This window comes from Centruroides vittatus, unplaced genomic scaffold (genome assembly GCF_030686945.1).
Source record: "Centruroides vittatus isolate TY-2023 unplaced genomic scaffold, ASM3068694v2 scaffold_1782, whole genome shotgun sequence".
In the NCBI taxonomy this organism is placed as follows: Eukaryota; Metazoa; Arthropoda; class Arachnida; order Scorpiones; family Buthidae; genus Centruroides; species Centruroides vittatus.
The window spans coordinates 709,273-724,284 of NW_027122685.1; the positions used below are offsets into that span (position 1 = coordinate 709,273).

The window sequence follows — 15,012 nt, forward strand, 5'->3', positions numbered from 1 at the left end:
CTTTGAGGCTACTAGGCCGTCAGGTAAAAATTGTTCCTTTAAAAAACACACAAAAATATCCGATTAAAATAAATAAAATTAAAAATCTTCTTCACTTATCACATACCGCCGTGACGCTCTTGTCTGTCCACTACAACTGTCAAGAATTAATGTGATTGGTGAAGCGTACTGACAGTGGGCCAATAGAGAGCAGGGTCCTTGCCATAATGCTGTTTGCATGCCAATTTTCGTACATGCGTTAATCACGCCAAATAGTTTGACCGAATATTCGATATTTGGCTACGCTCCTGGCCGAATATAGTATTTGTTGCAACACTAATAAATAGATATATTTTATAATTATCTAGAGTTTGATTTTAATTATATATATATGAATACATTGTTTTTTAATTGTAATAATCTTAGCTTTATTTATTTTAAAATGAAATTTATTAAATCATAATTTATCATCTGTTAGATTTGGGATTGTGTCTCGGAAAAATCTCTAGTCAATTACCTTGGGCATACAGACAACATAAATTGTTGTGTATTTTCATCTACAGGAAAATATTTATTGACAGCATCATCAGATATGACTCTAAAATTGTGGACAGTTTCTTCTTGTAAGTTTTAAGTAAGCATATCATTATTAGTTTATCATCAATAATTAAATTTTTTTTTTCATTGTTTTAGTTGATAAGAATAGTGAACGTCGTCTTTCATATACTTGGTTGATGCAAAGTGAGGAAAGAGATCAAAGTGATAGGACATACAAAGGTCATGAAAATGCTGTTTTATGCTGTTCTTTTTCATCAGATGATTCAAAAATAGTTTCTGGTGGCGATGATTATGTGGCATTGGTAAGTTTAATATTGATTTGAATTAAATTTGACTCAAATGGTATTTTATATTCTTCAAATTTGTATATCCAGAAAAGTTTTAATTATTTTATAATTTATAATCTGTATCAGACTAGAAATTTAGATTTGGTTTTACATTTTTAGGTTTGGGATTTTGCATCTGGCAAGATTCTGCATTCTCTGAAAGGTCACACAAACTCTATAAATCATTGTTGCTTTTCAAAGAATAAATATATTGCTACAGCTTCTTCTGATCATTCTGTCAAATTATGGAATGCATCATCTGGAGAATGCATAAAAACATTTAAACATGATACGAGTATTGTAACTTCCTGTCACTTTATTTCTGAAAAATATCTGATCTCTTCATCTGGACGTTACATTTGGAAATGGAAAATTGATGAAAATCATGAAAATCACGATTGGAAACTTAATAACCTGAAAGCTTCTTACATTATAAATTGTTGTGCTCTCTCTCCCGATCATAAACACATTGTTGGAGGAACATCTACAAATGCCGTGGTTGTTTGGTCTGTAGAGAAAAGAATTATAGCAACTTGTTTTAAAGGGCATATTGAATGTGTACAATATGTTTCGTATTCAAATGATGGATCTAAAATTCTATCCTCAGCAACTGATGGAACGATCATAATATGGGATTTTACCAAATTTATTGGTTATTCTAGAATTGGATTAACTAAACATTTTTCTGTTAGTTTTCATAATGGAAACTTGACTATTGCAACACCCGATGAAACCAATTGTATTCAGGTAAGGTTAAGGGTTCAAGCTCTATCCCAGGCCAGTTCTTTTCTTCCAGATGATTCAATATATTATTTAATAAATTATTAAAATTATAATTATTAATTTAGATAAGAGATGACATTTAATGTCTACCTCTAATAGCAAATTACTTAGTATTAACCATTAAAATAGCAGATTTATAGCCTAAGATGATCATTTGGTTATGTATCTATATCAGGCTTCAGGATATTTGTTATACTTAGGATTCAGTTTTTGAGCAATTTTTTTTTATTTTTTTTTTAATGTAACATGTTTCTTTCATTATTATTATTGTATGTAAGCAACTTTCATACTGCTCCAAACTAATCATGGTAATATCCACATTCATATAAAGTTTTGCTTACAATCACCCATATCATTGTTCTTCAAGATATTTCTTTCTCTTCCTAACTCATCCTGTATATAATTTTATTTGGTACAAAGTCTTGATTTTCGGTTGAACCTTCATATTGCAAAACTTTTTAACTGAAAGTCTTAAATTTTTTCTATTGACCAACATCAAGTTAACCTGGTTCCACTGTACATATTTCTTTATTATAAATAAATGTTTTTAAATTTTTTTTCTTAATTAAACCCATGAGAAATATTGTATAGATTATTTATGGCTATTAACTGCAATAATTAGCACAATGATCATAAAAAGACACTTCATACCAACAATCAAAAAAAAATAATTGATACCTCAGTGTTGTGGCATTACAAACTCAATTTATAATTAAAACATACTCACTGGTGCTTTTGATAGCTTACAGCAGGGGTGTCAAACTGGCGGCCCCCAATGTGATTCTTCTTCGCCCATGGCCACGATGCTCTGAAATTAAATAAAACAGCTGACAGATCAAGATTAACTGATAAACAGCTATCTGTCATAATGAAGATTTTTCTGTCTTTGAATCCAGAGATTGGAAAACTAGGAGGAGGAAGATAGCACTGGCAAGTTTCTGGTGAAAACAATTAATTTTAGTTTTATAAATATGTACATAAAATAAAATAAATGTTTAAATAAAAGCAATACTATAGCAATTATATATTGTTGAGTTGAATTCACTGAACTACATTATATGTGTTAATTGCTCTATCTATATTCCTGCATTCTCATATCACTTAAAATTATAATTTTAAGAAAATTTGTAAATGTGATGTGGCCTGAGTGAATCTTATCAGTCACATTAACGGCCTGTTGTTTAAATGAGTTTGACAGACTTGGCTTACAGCCACCATCTTTGGGCGAAAAAAGAAATTGGATACAATTAATTTTCGAAGATTCAGTTTTCAAATGGACTTTTAAATTATGTAAGGCACATGAACAGATTATAGAATAAATTGAAATTAATTTGAAATATTTTCGAAAAATTATAGAAGTATGTTGTATGTGACGTCATATTTTCAAAAACCCTTTAAAAAGCAATTTGGTAAGTCGTACGTGGTTGTGAAATATGTGCAAATAAAAATTTACGAATTAAATTGTTTGAATGAAGTTACCCACAGTTGCGGGATTTCTAAAGTCAGTGTTACTGCAGAAATATAGAGGTTCTCCCATATGAATACTTGTCTACGATCATTCACTGCTTAAGTATTTTAGTGTGTGCCCAAAGCAGTAGATAACCCTGGTCTAGTAGTCTTTTAGATGATTCAGTTGCTGGTCTGTTGTTTTTAATATCCTTTTGGTATTCAGGATACAGGACTGGAGCATTCTAGTAGTAGCCCCAATCTAAATAATTTCCTTCCCTGATAGTATGTGTTGTAACAGAATTTTGTAGACCCCGATTTTTCATTTAATGTGTGAGTGCTTCGAATTAATTTCAATTCATTCTGTATTTTGTTCACGTGCCTTATGTAATTTAAAAGTCTGTTTGAAAACTGAACCTTTGAAAATTAATCATATTCAATTTCTTTTTTGCCTGAAGATATGGTGGCTGTAAGCTATTCAAAGTACTAGCAAGTACGTTTTAATTATAAATCAAGTTTGTAATGCCGCAACACTGATATGCCAATTATTTTAATAATTAGCACAGTTAATAGCTTGCATATAATCCAGCACTCAATTTATGGCTAATATCAGGTTATGATTTATGTTTGTATAGAAATACTTTGATTTTATACAAAGTTTATTAACCCCACAAAGTTATTGAATTAATATATGATGTTGTAATAACTGCTTTATTCCTTTATTAAGTTTTTACTATATAAAAATACTTTATTTTGCAGATTCTTTCAGGTTTAGAAGGAAAATTGAGTAAAACATTAATGACTGAAAAGAGAGATGGTGATATTACTACTTGTTGCCTATCATATGACTGCTTAAAAATTATTTATGGTACAGATATTGGTGCTGTTAAGGTAAAAACAAAAATAACAAAAAAAAACTTAATAAAATAAACACAAATATCTCTTGATTAATGTGGTTAATTAATCCCTCGATGCTGTCACCTATATCAAGATTGCATTAATCAAATACAGTATCTATGTTAAGACAGCTGGTAAAGCTGCATTATTTAAAACTTCTGCCATGTACATAAAGGGATTGCCACAATTAATTTCATGCATTAATCAAATCCTGCATTAAGCAAGGGATACCTGCACAATATTAATGTTAATTAAATTATAAATGATTATAAAATTTAATGTGAAAGAATTTATATTATTTTAGGTTTATAATATTGAAACAGAAGAAAATATAGACTATCCAGGGCATGATTCAGAAGTGATTCATTCTGCTTTTTATTCCGATAATAGTAAATTTGTTACTTGTTCTGCAGATAGACTTTTAACAGTAAGTAGTAAATTTTAAGAGTATATTAATGTAATGGTTAAAAATAATTAATTTTATATTAGTAATTCTTAGTTTTTCTATTCGGTTCACTTTGTTTTCATTCCCAAGACAATCAAAAAGAGTAGGGGTTGCCTCTTGAACACAATCATCTTTCTTATTGTCCTTATAAGATCTTGCAAAATCTTTGAGCTCCATGAGTCTACATCAGGGATGGGCAACCCGTGGCCCTTGGGCCGCATGCAGCCTGCAGTAATATTTTTTACGGCCCACCTCGCATAAAATATGAATAAATGTATCAATTTTCCAGTTTAAGGAAGTATGCAGCAAAAATTCAAATGATATTTTTTACAACTTATGTTTGTGAATAGTTTTTCTGCAATGAACTTAGTAAAAATTAAAACAAGAGACCGGCTAACAGATACGTCGAAACTAATTTAAAACTACCAGTGACTAATATTTAACCAAATATTTCCAATATATTACGTTTACATCAGAAAGCTAAGTATTTATTAGTTCCAGAAGCTAAATTAAGTATACCTATGATAATTTATAATTATATATGAATAAATAATTGTGATTTACCGACATTATTTTCCTCTTTTCTCTTGTATGTGGCCCACGTCAGTTCAAAAGTTTTAAAATGCGGCCCTTACATAGAAAAAAGTTGCCCATCCCTGACCTGGTCTACATAATATGAAGAGATCTTCCTTACTGTGTCCTCTTTCTTTTCTTCTTGTTGCATCTCTCTTCTTAACTTTAAACTATCTTTCTTAACTCCAACTAAACTTATATAAAGCAGATGGGTTATATGTTGTTGATTTGGCTAGCACTGGTTTATTTAATGGCATTTGATGTTTTTAATTACATATCATTTGCATATTCATATCGTTTCTAATGTGAGCTTAACTACATAGTCAACCACTCCCACATTGCATTTATGTTATGTAGTGATGCACTGCTATCACTTGTGTGTTGGGCAGTGAAGCATTTACCTGTCATATTTGACAGCCTGTTCTGGGTTCCCACTTGATATTTTGGAATGCATTAAAAGGTAATAGGTAATAGTATGGTGGTTCCAAAAGCGCTTGAAGACTGGCGCTGTGTTTGTTGATCTTACTGCGGCATTTGACACCGTCTGGAGAGAGGGTGTGGTGTACAAGTTTCTACAGATTATACCATGCAGAGCAACAGCCCATACCATCAACAGCATGCTCTGCGATAGGAAATTTCAAGTCTTTCTAGGGGATGGAATGAGCACCGATAGGAAGATTCACAATGGACTACCTCAAGGATCAGTGCTCTCACCTTTGCTATTTAACCTGTACATTTCTGATCTTCCAATTACTGCATCAAGAAAGTTCTGCTATGCAGATGATGTCACAATAGCTGCACAACACAGTCAATTAGAGCAAATTGAGGAAACTTTGGAACACGACCTGGAGAGCCTGGGGCACTACTTCAAAAAATGGCGATTGTCTCCAAGTGCCACCAAAACAGAAGTGTCCTGTTTCCACCTGAATAATCAACTGGCAAATACAAGGCTGAATGTCTCTTTCTGTAATCAACCTCTTAGACATAATATGTACCCCAAATACCTGGGAATCACCCTTGATCGCACTTTGTCTTTCAAGACGCATCTACAAAATGTCGCTGGCAAGCTTAAGAGCAGGAACAATATAATACAGAAGCTTTGTGGCACCATGTGGGGATCAACTGCTAGCACGCTGCGCTGCTCAGCTTTAGGACTGGTTTATTCGTGTGCTGAGTATTGTGCCCCTGTCTGGATGAATAGCTCCCATACAAGATTGGTAGATACACAGCTTAATGTTACAATGCGCCTGATTTCTGCTACCATACGATCTACACCAGTACTTTGGCTACCATTGTTGGCAGGAGTCATGCCACCTGACCTGCGTCGATCTAGGGCCCTTGCTCGCGAGTCCCTAAAGATAAGCAAAAATCCTCAACTCCAAATTCACCAAGACATTCCATCCTTGAGCATTAATCGCTTGAAATCTTGGAATCCAGCCCTCCAGTCAGCTCAAGACATGGCTATAACTGATGATGACTATATGACATTGTGGAAAAACCGCTGGGAAACAGGAATGGGGTCCCACTTGCATGGTCTGTTCTGTCGTGGGGGAAAAGTCCAGGGTTTCGACTTACCTCGCAAAACATGGTCTGCGTTAAACCGTGTCAGGACGGGCCATGGCAGGTGTGGGGACTCTCTGTTCAAATGGAAGAAGGTTCCAAGCCCGGGGTGTGACTGTGGTGCTCCACGTCAGACTGTTGAGCACATTGTACGCGAATGTAGCCTCCGGGCTTACCCGGGAGACTGGAGTGACATACTAATGTCCACTTCAGAGGCCTTGAAGTGGATAAGCGAGTTAGATCTACAACTCTGAACGCTCTTTATATCTTTGTGTACATGTGCAGTCACACTTTTGTACAGTTTTACAATGGTTTAATTGCTTATAGACTTACTGCTTCTTGTTCTTTTATTTCACTTATGGTTTTGTATTACTCCATTTTGTTACGCTTTGTTCGTGTCATGTATAAGCGATACGCTAAATAAATAAATAAATAAGGTAATAGTATGTATTTTTTCTCATGCTTTTTCAACTTTATAATTGACAATATTGTCCTATTTTTGTTAAATTATATATAAGGATTATAACAACCTGCTCTGATAGAAGGGCTGGAGGGAGCAGGAATTTAGACTGTCATTTAGGGCAAGCCCCAACACTGTATCCATCAGCAAGAAGTACGTGGTTGTCCTATTAGTTTTTGAAATAGTTGGCTGGAGAGAACTTTTGTTACCACTCTGTATGTAGCATCACCAAAAAAGGCAAAGTCAGGAGAGCAAATGTTTTATTTTAAAATGACAAAAATAATTCTAGACAGTGGGTTCAGGAAACATTTAGACTATTGTGCAAAAGGAGAGATGTGTGTGTATATACGGACAACTGAAAATATATTGATTTGGAAGAACAACCAGGAATCAGAAATAGTTCATATCAAAGATGGGAAGCCATTACCAACAATGTGTAGAGATGGGAATGAAATAGTGGAGAAGAAAGAAGGAAAAAGAAAATTCAATCAAGTTATTTTGTCAGTAGTGAAAAATGCCTTGGAATATGATGCTTACAACAGAATTTGAATTTTTGCATTGTTAGTATGGGGATGTTCATGTTTTAATTGCTTCTGATTATGAGCTTAACAAGCTTGAATATATTTGGACTTTGACATATGAATGATTTCACAGTAATTTTCTCCTGTAAAGCTGTTTTGTAAGAGCCTTTAATATTTTGTTCTTTATAAAAAAATAAATATTTCAGTCAATTAATTTAAAAATATATATATATATTTTCAGATGTTTTAATAATTCAAATTGGAAGATTTTTATTGTTATAATATCTGCTTTTCCATTACTTTTCAATATAAAATTTGCTATTGATAAATAAGAAAAAATTAAACTGTAAAATTGGATTCCAAATATTATTTTTGATATTGTGTTTATAATATTTCTATTCAGTACAACTTCAGTTGTACATATTCTAAAATGTTATGTCATTAAAAATGAAATAGTAATTGACTATTTTATTTTTAATGGTTATTAATTATTAGGTTTCATTAATTGGTAAAAATTATAAGCAAATGCATCTCTCACGTTAAAAAAATTATTTAAAAGATATGAAGCATGCAATGCCTTATTACTGGTGCATAAATTCAGCTTCAAAATACAGCCACTTACAGAACCACTATCAACACAATATTTTCTTGCAGCAGAAAACATTTAGAATTCATTTCTTCAATAAAATGCATTTAGAGAAAAATGGCATTGCACACTTCATATCTTAATTATGAATATTTAAATAATCAAATAAACTCTAGTCATAAATTATTTGTTTTATGTGTAAATGATTCATTTTATTTTTAGATTTGGAAAGAACCTAGAAAATATGTTACTTGTGTAGGTCACACGAAAAAAATTAACTACTTCAAATTATTTTCTTGTAATAAAAAAGTAGTATCGTGCTCATCTGACGGAACGACAAGAGTAAGTAATATTTGAAAATATATCTTTCTCTTAATAATCCTTCTCTTATGATGTAACCGAAATAGTTAGTATGTCAAAATAATTGAGTTCTTAATTTAAAGTCTATGCAGCTGTCCATAAATTATGTTAGGCATTAAGGGAAAAAGGGAATATTTTGGAAGTGGCATAACATGATGAGGAGGAGAGTGGAAATGATCGTTGTGGCATTGCATTTTACATCTGTCACAGCCAGAGTAAAGAGATATATGCAATTTCTGTGAATGGAATATAAATTCCATTACAGAAATTGCACCAATCATTACATTCTCACTAGTTATGTGTTACAAATTATTCATTTGTTCATATTTTTACAAGTCTGAAGCCAAAAGAATGTTAGGATAAGTAGTAATATGAAATTCTTGTATTGTTGCTATGAAGTCATAAGTCTTTCTTTGTTTCTAAGATCTGTTGAGTCAAATTTTGTATATACATAGAACTTTGATATCCATAATGGCAAGGGACTGAGACCAAGCAAATATTGCATTTACAAGTTAAGTAGTTATTTGCTGTGTTAACTTGTTTAAAATGTTTATTGAATTTTTGAAAAAGTTTTTATTTTTAGAATATTACCAAAGAAAAAGGAGAGAGAACATTCAATAACATTTTCTAAATCTATAGATTACAAACTCTCACATACTGAAGGGAAACAACATTTGGATTTGTTTGGAATGCATTTTATTGTGTATTATATTGTTTGGAATGCACCAGTCAGGAATATAATGCCAAAGGTGCTGATGATGACAATGATATACACATGACACATGACAGGACAAATCATTCCCATGGACACAGCCTCCAATTTCTCATTTAAATAAATAATTTGCATGAAATTTATTAAACTAATTAGTTATTTTACTAACGTTTTTCAGAAACAAAACTAGGGATCTATCATTTCTCCATTATCAAGATGGAATGACATGAAATTTTCTTGTTTTGTTATATTAATAAATAAAACATTTACATGTCAGTTATTTACTTTTGAGCATTATCCTCATTTAGATCTTAATGTCTATCTTACACAAAAATTCTTAGAAGAATCCAATAGTAATTGGGGACAGAAGAATCATCTGTGTAATTAAAATATGAATAATGTTGACAAGAGACTATTTTAAAAATAAGGAAGGTATTTTGAACAGTTTAGGAATATATTAGAAAATAATAAATTTTTCATTCATAAAAAAACATATTATTTAAAATTTTCTATAAAATAAACCATATATAATCATTTTATTATTGTAATGTGGCTTATTTCACACAATAAATTACTTATATAAAAAAAATACATATAACATAATATAACAATAATATACATATTTATTTATAAACTTAATAACTGTTCAAAAATTTTGTTCTCAAATGTATTTTCATAATTAAGCGATCTTACTATAATTTTAAACATAATAAAATTAATTTGATTTTTAAGGTTTGGGACACTAAAACTGGTGCAGAACTATTACAATGTCATGATCACGAGATGCAGACTGTCACTCATTGCGATGTATCTCCGGACGATAAATATATAGCTTCTTCGTCGGTAGATAAAACAGTTGTTGTGAGTATTGAAAACAAAATTATCCGACCCTTTCTATTATTATATTCTCTCATATAAAACATATTTTGATCCAATTTAAGTTATGGAATGCCGAAACTGGAGACAAACTCAATATTCTAAAATCTGACGATATCATGCGCTCTTGTTATTTTTCACTGAACAGCCAATATTTAGCAGCAGGAGATGATGACGGAAAAATAAAAGTATGTGCATCTGTTACATAGTAAATCTTCATCTGTGAAAATTTTAATTTAAACTTTATTCCAATTAGTAATTAATATGTTATAAAGAAAATGTTTTTCATGACCATTTATTTAGATTTTAATATGATGTAAGTAAGTAATAATTTGAAATGATGGTTCCTCCTAGGAAAGATGCATTCATTGATTAATATTGTTTGTGTACTTACAGGTTTGGGATATCCACAAAAATCCTTCAACAGCAATTACTCTTAAAAAACATGAACGATGGGTGCAGCAGATAGTATTCTCTCGAGATTCTAAACAACTGGCTTCCATAGCAGATAGCATTAAATGGTGGAGCATAGAGGGACAGTTATTACAGAGTTTCGACGTGGGAGGTGAAAAGCGTCATCTGTTTGCTTCCGACGACTTCTCTGTTTTCGTGACTGTGGACGACTGTGGCACTTTATTCATTCTGAAAAGGGTGCAGACTCAAGTTTGATGATAATAGTTTAAATATAGTATATTTGTAAATTTTGTACATAGTCTTGAGTTAGGATAGTTTGAGATCAAATTGTCAGTTCGATCAAATACGATTAAATCAGCAGAGGACAATTTGAATCTCAAACAGTCCTCTGCCGATTTTATCGTATTTATCAAATCAACATAATTTTACTACTGTGAAGTTCCAAGCTGATACACGCACCTCATGATTAAATTTTAACAATAAACAAATTTAATTTGAATATAATGTTGAAACTAGAATAATTACAGGATATTTTTAAAATTGTTCTAATCCAAAACATTTTTTACTGGATGTATATATATATATATATATATATATATATATATATATATTATTTACTTTAGTCATATATATGGTGCTCAGAAGAATCTTCCAATTTATATCAAAGTTTGTGAAGTTAAATACTTACTTTAAAGTCGGCAATTTTTATGATAATTGTCGATTTTAAAAATATATTGTATACTCATTATTATTAACAATTAACGTGATTCTCTAAATTGTTGTAATCCAATAGCTCAATTTTTGTATGTACAGTACATTATTATAAGTACAAATAATGTAAGTACTAATATAGTTCCATACTGTATAAGTTTTTATTCATTCTTAATGAATGATTTAATAAGTTTCAAAAAGTGCCTTTAAATACATCGTTATAGATTGAAATTTCTGAAATTTAAATGCCATTTAAACTCTGTATATCTCGCATTACTTCCCCTGAATTTAATGTTGACCAGTTGTTGTCAAAAGTGCCTTATATCTACAATTTGGTGATGAATCCAAACTTATTATATGGTTAATTATATCGATATGATTCTTACCAATATATATGCAGCTTTTGATTAAAAAAAATTAGTCAAAATGATAAATCTAAAATAAAATACATAATAATTAATTAATGCTTCATATTATAATATGATGATTAATTAAGATTATTTAAATGTCATATTAAAAATTAGATCAGATTTATCCTTTGAGAATAAGAAAATGGATATAATTAGAATCGAATAACTTAAAATTATATCGGCCAAATTATATATGTAAAGTTATCCAAACCTAATAATATAAATACCACTTCACATATTAATAGAGAGGTTGTGACCGACATTTTCATTGCGAAAATGTGTATGTTGGATGTTCAGCACTACCTTCCTGTAAGCCTAGAAGTCTTGACGACGACATTTGGAACGTCAAGCACGATTCCACCGATGTTCCAAATGCCGTTGTCAAACTTCTAGGTTTACGGGAAGACAGCACCGAATGTCCGACGTACAAGTCTTTGCGATGAAAATGTCGGTCACAACCTCCCTATTGATTTAAGAATGTATGAGACGATCAGTTTTAGTACTTGACAAGTTTTTGTTAGTGTTCAGTTTACTTGTATTAACAAGCTTAATGATATAATGGAGAGTTTATTGATATTCTTAAATTGTAGAATTTATGTGAACTAGAATGTTCAAGTTTGTGCAAGACATTTATCCGATTATAAATTATGATAATGTAGTTTAAAAAAAAGAAAAAAAATGCAGTTTTAAGAAGCATTACTAATAAGAAATTCCTATAACTTGTTAAAATATTTTAAAAATTATTGTAATTTGGTGATACGTATATTTTGGAAAGATATTGATTTTTAAAATTATGTTACAAACTCAAATCCTAGTTGGGGTTGAATTTAATTAACATAATTTATAATCTTTTGATAAATTTTTTTATTTTTAGTATTTACTAATTTTTCTTGATAGTAAATTGTAGTATTATGTTATTCTCAAGCTTTGGTTCTACTTTTCAATTTTAATCTTGTACATAACAGCAATCCATTCATTATACTTTGTGGCTTAATTTAGATTAGTTGCTGCGCAGAAGAGAGCAAAAGAACAGCAAACTTGAAGGCTCATAGGTACGGGAACAATATGATACGGTAATTCTCAAAGTCCTCTTTCGATATAGCGTTTAAACGTAAAATTTGATCGTATTTAGCAATAATATATCTTGTTTTTGTATTATAAATATAAAATCATCAAATACATCACAAAAATTTCTTTAATAATATCAAAATTATTATGATATGATAGAGATATGCTGCATGAATGTTACTTGAAGATATAAAGCAGGATCAGGCCTCGGAGTCGCTCACTTTTCTCACTTGTACTCACTTTTCTGAAGTATCCTCACTTTTCTCACTTTTCAGGTCATTTTCTCACTTTTCTCACTTTTTTGGTCATTTTCACGTGCTTAATTAAGATGTGGGGCAAACCAAAAATAATTTTAAAGCCAAACGAATTGCCGAATTATCGGACTATCAGAATAGAATTTTTTAGAAGAAAATACGCGGCCCTGAGCAGACTCAAAATTGCAACTGCCCGCTCAGTGTCGTTAGGTTATAGAAAACAAAAATTTATTTAACGTATTTAAAAAAATCTTTTATGCACTTAAAAAATCCCTCTCATTACAAATTCAGAAGCCAGTGTTGAGTAAAGTTATGTACTCATGCCATATTTTCATTATTTGCCAAAATCTACCTTATCCGAATTGCATTTCCTTCTACAGAGTTTAAAAATAAGTATTCTAAGCATCCCTGCAGTTTTGGCTGTTTTCTAAGAAAATCACTAAAGTCCTTTTGCAGGGGAAAACACATTACGCAGAGGGATTAATCTCTCAAGCTGACAACACTGCTGCCGCTTTTAAATTCAAAATATATAATTATTAAAATTAACACGAGATAGTAGCGTAACCTCCTACCACTAAAAAAGATTTCGTTTCTGACCATTTAGTTATCCTGGTTATAGCCCAATAATTTGGCAGATTATTTGGTTTTAATTAACAATCGGGTTATGGAGTTGTCGTTTACAAAAATATTTTTTTACTTGATTTATCTTTAAATAATTTCATAAACTTGAGTTTAATAAAATTACTTTAATGATTTCATAGCATATTGTTAACGTTAAATCACATCTACATCTTCCCATAAATGTATGTTTAAATTGACTACAAGTATAATTATTCCATATAGTAAGTGTTATTTTCATAAAATGTGTGATTACTTTGCTTGTGAAATATCCATTTTTTAATCTTCTCTTATGCCGATTATAATTGTGCATTAATTGAGAGACTAAAAAAGTAAACGAAAATGTAAATTCATATTTACCATACATATAAAATTTACCAAATAAATTAAAATATTCGAAGTGTTGTAAAAAGTACAACACGTGAATTGCTTGTGAGAAAGATTTTCACAGGCTTCCCAAAGGTTAACAACTTTGCAACGATGTTGGTTTTTATTCATCTGCAGGAAAAAGTTTTTTGTTATTTATGAAATCATTAATAAAATATTATTTTACTTATATTATTTGGAGTATATTTATTTCAGATTTATTATTTTATTTGGAAATCAATATTTACACATCTCGAAGCATTAAAAAATAAACAGTTTCTGATAATGATAAATATCCGAGAATAGCCAAATTAGTGAAATCAGCATCGAAAATCCCGTTCCCATGAATGAGAGGATCAATTTTATGCCGGGCACTTTCTCCTGATAGAGCATCAGTGTTGGAAAGAATGCTTAATTCACTTTTGATTGTTAAGGAGGGACTAAACATGTATGACCAAAGCCCACACCTTGTACCTATTGCAAAGGACGACTGAAATTAGCTTCCTCGGTGCATAGAAATTATCAAGAACGATTGGAAAATGAAAAGAAGTTAAAAGAATAAGAGAAACGGAAAAAAGAGCACAGAAATGTTTTGAAGAACAACAAAAGAAAGCTGTTCGTAACATGAAGATTATGGAACGGCAACTGAGTTTAAACCAGAAAAATGTAGAAGAAAATGAAATACATGCGACAGTCTAAGTTTTGTTAGAAGCAGCAAACAAAAAAACTGGAGAAGGCTATTAACAGCAAGAACATGAATGAAGTACAAGCAGCACGTGTGATGCTTATTAGTGTTAAGTGTTCAAAAGCAAGAGGAAGCGAAATAGAAGGAAGTTGATAACATGCAGAATAATCTTAATAAAAGAACATCATCTTTCATGACTGATTATTTACAGAAGCCAAAGACTTTTCAAGTATTCATGGTTTACTGGAAATACAGAAGCCACTGGTTATCGGGAAACAGAAAAAAAAACGCGATATAACCGAGTAATAAAAATTCTGGGCTTTTACTAAACAGATTATACATGCTATGGAATCTCTGTTCTTTCATCAGCAAGTGTTTCTGATATAAAATAAGCTTAGTTTTTC

General features: G+C 30.9%; 1 protein-coding gene across 3 annotated transcripts in view; it reads left to right on the forward strand.

Annotated features, from left to right (window-relative positions):
- LOC136987415 (apoptotic protease-activating factor 1-like) overlaps positions 1 to 11,068 on the forward strand; it is a 102,369-nt gene extending 91,301 nt beyond the window's left edge. For all 3 annotated transcript variants that reach the window (XM_067285153.1, XM_067285152.1, XM_067285154.1), the window contains exons 9-17: positions 458 to 602; positions 673 to 839; positions 984 to 1,610; positions 3,852 to 3,983; positions 4,294 to 4,416; positions 8,357 to 8,476; positions 9,939 to 10,067; positions 10,148 to 10,270; positions 10,479 to 11,068. In XM_067285153.1, the coding sequence (XP_067141254.1) occupies positions 458 to 602; positions 673 to 839; positions 984 to 1,610; positions 3,852 to 3,983; positions 4,294 to 4,416; positions 8,357 to 8,476; positions 9,939 to 10,067; positions 10,148 to 10,270; positions 10,479 to 10,751 (1,839 nt within the window). In that variant the 3' untranslated portion in view covers positions 10,752 to 11,068. The remainder of the gene's footprint in view (positions 1 to 457; positions 603 to 672; positions 840 to 983; positions 1,611 to 3,851; positions 3,984 to 4,293; positions 4,417 to 8,356; positions 8,477 to 9,938; positions 10,068 to 10,147; positions 10,271 to 10,478) is intronic.
- The last annotated feature ends 3,944 nt before the right edge of the window (positions 11,069 to 15,012 follow it).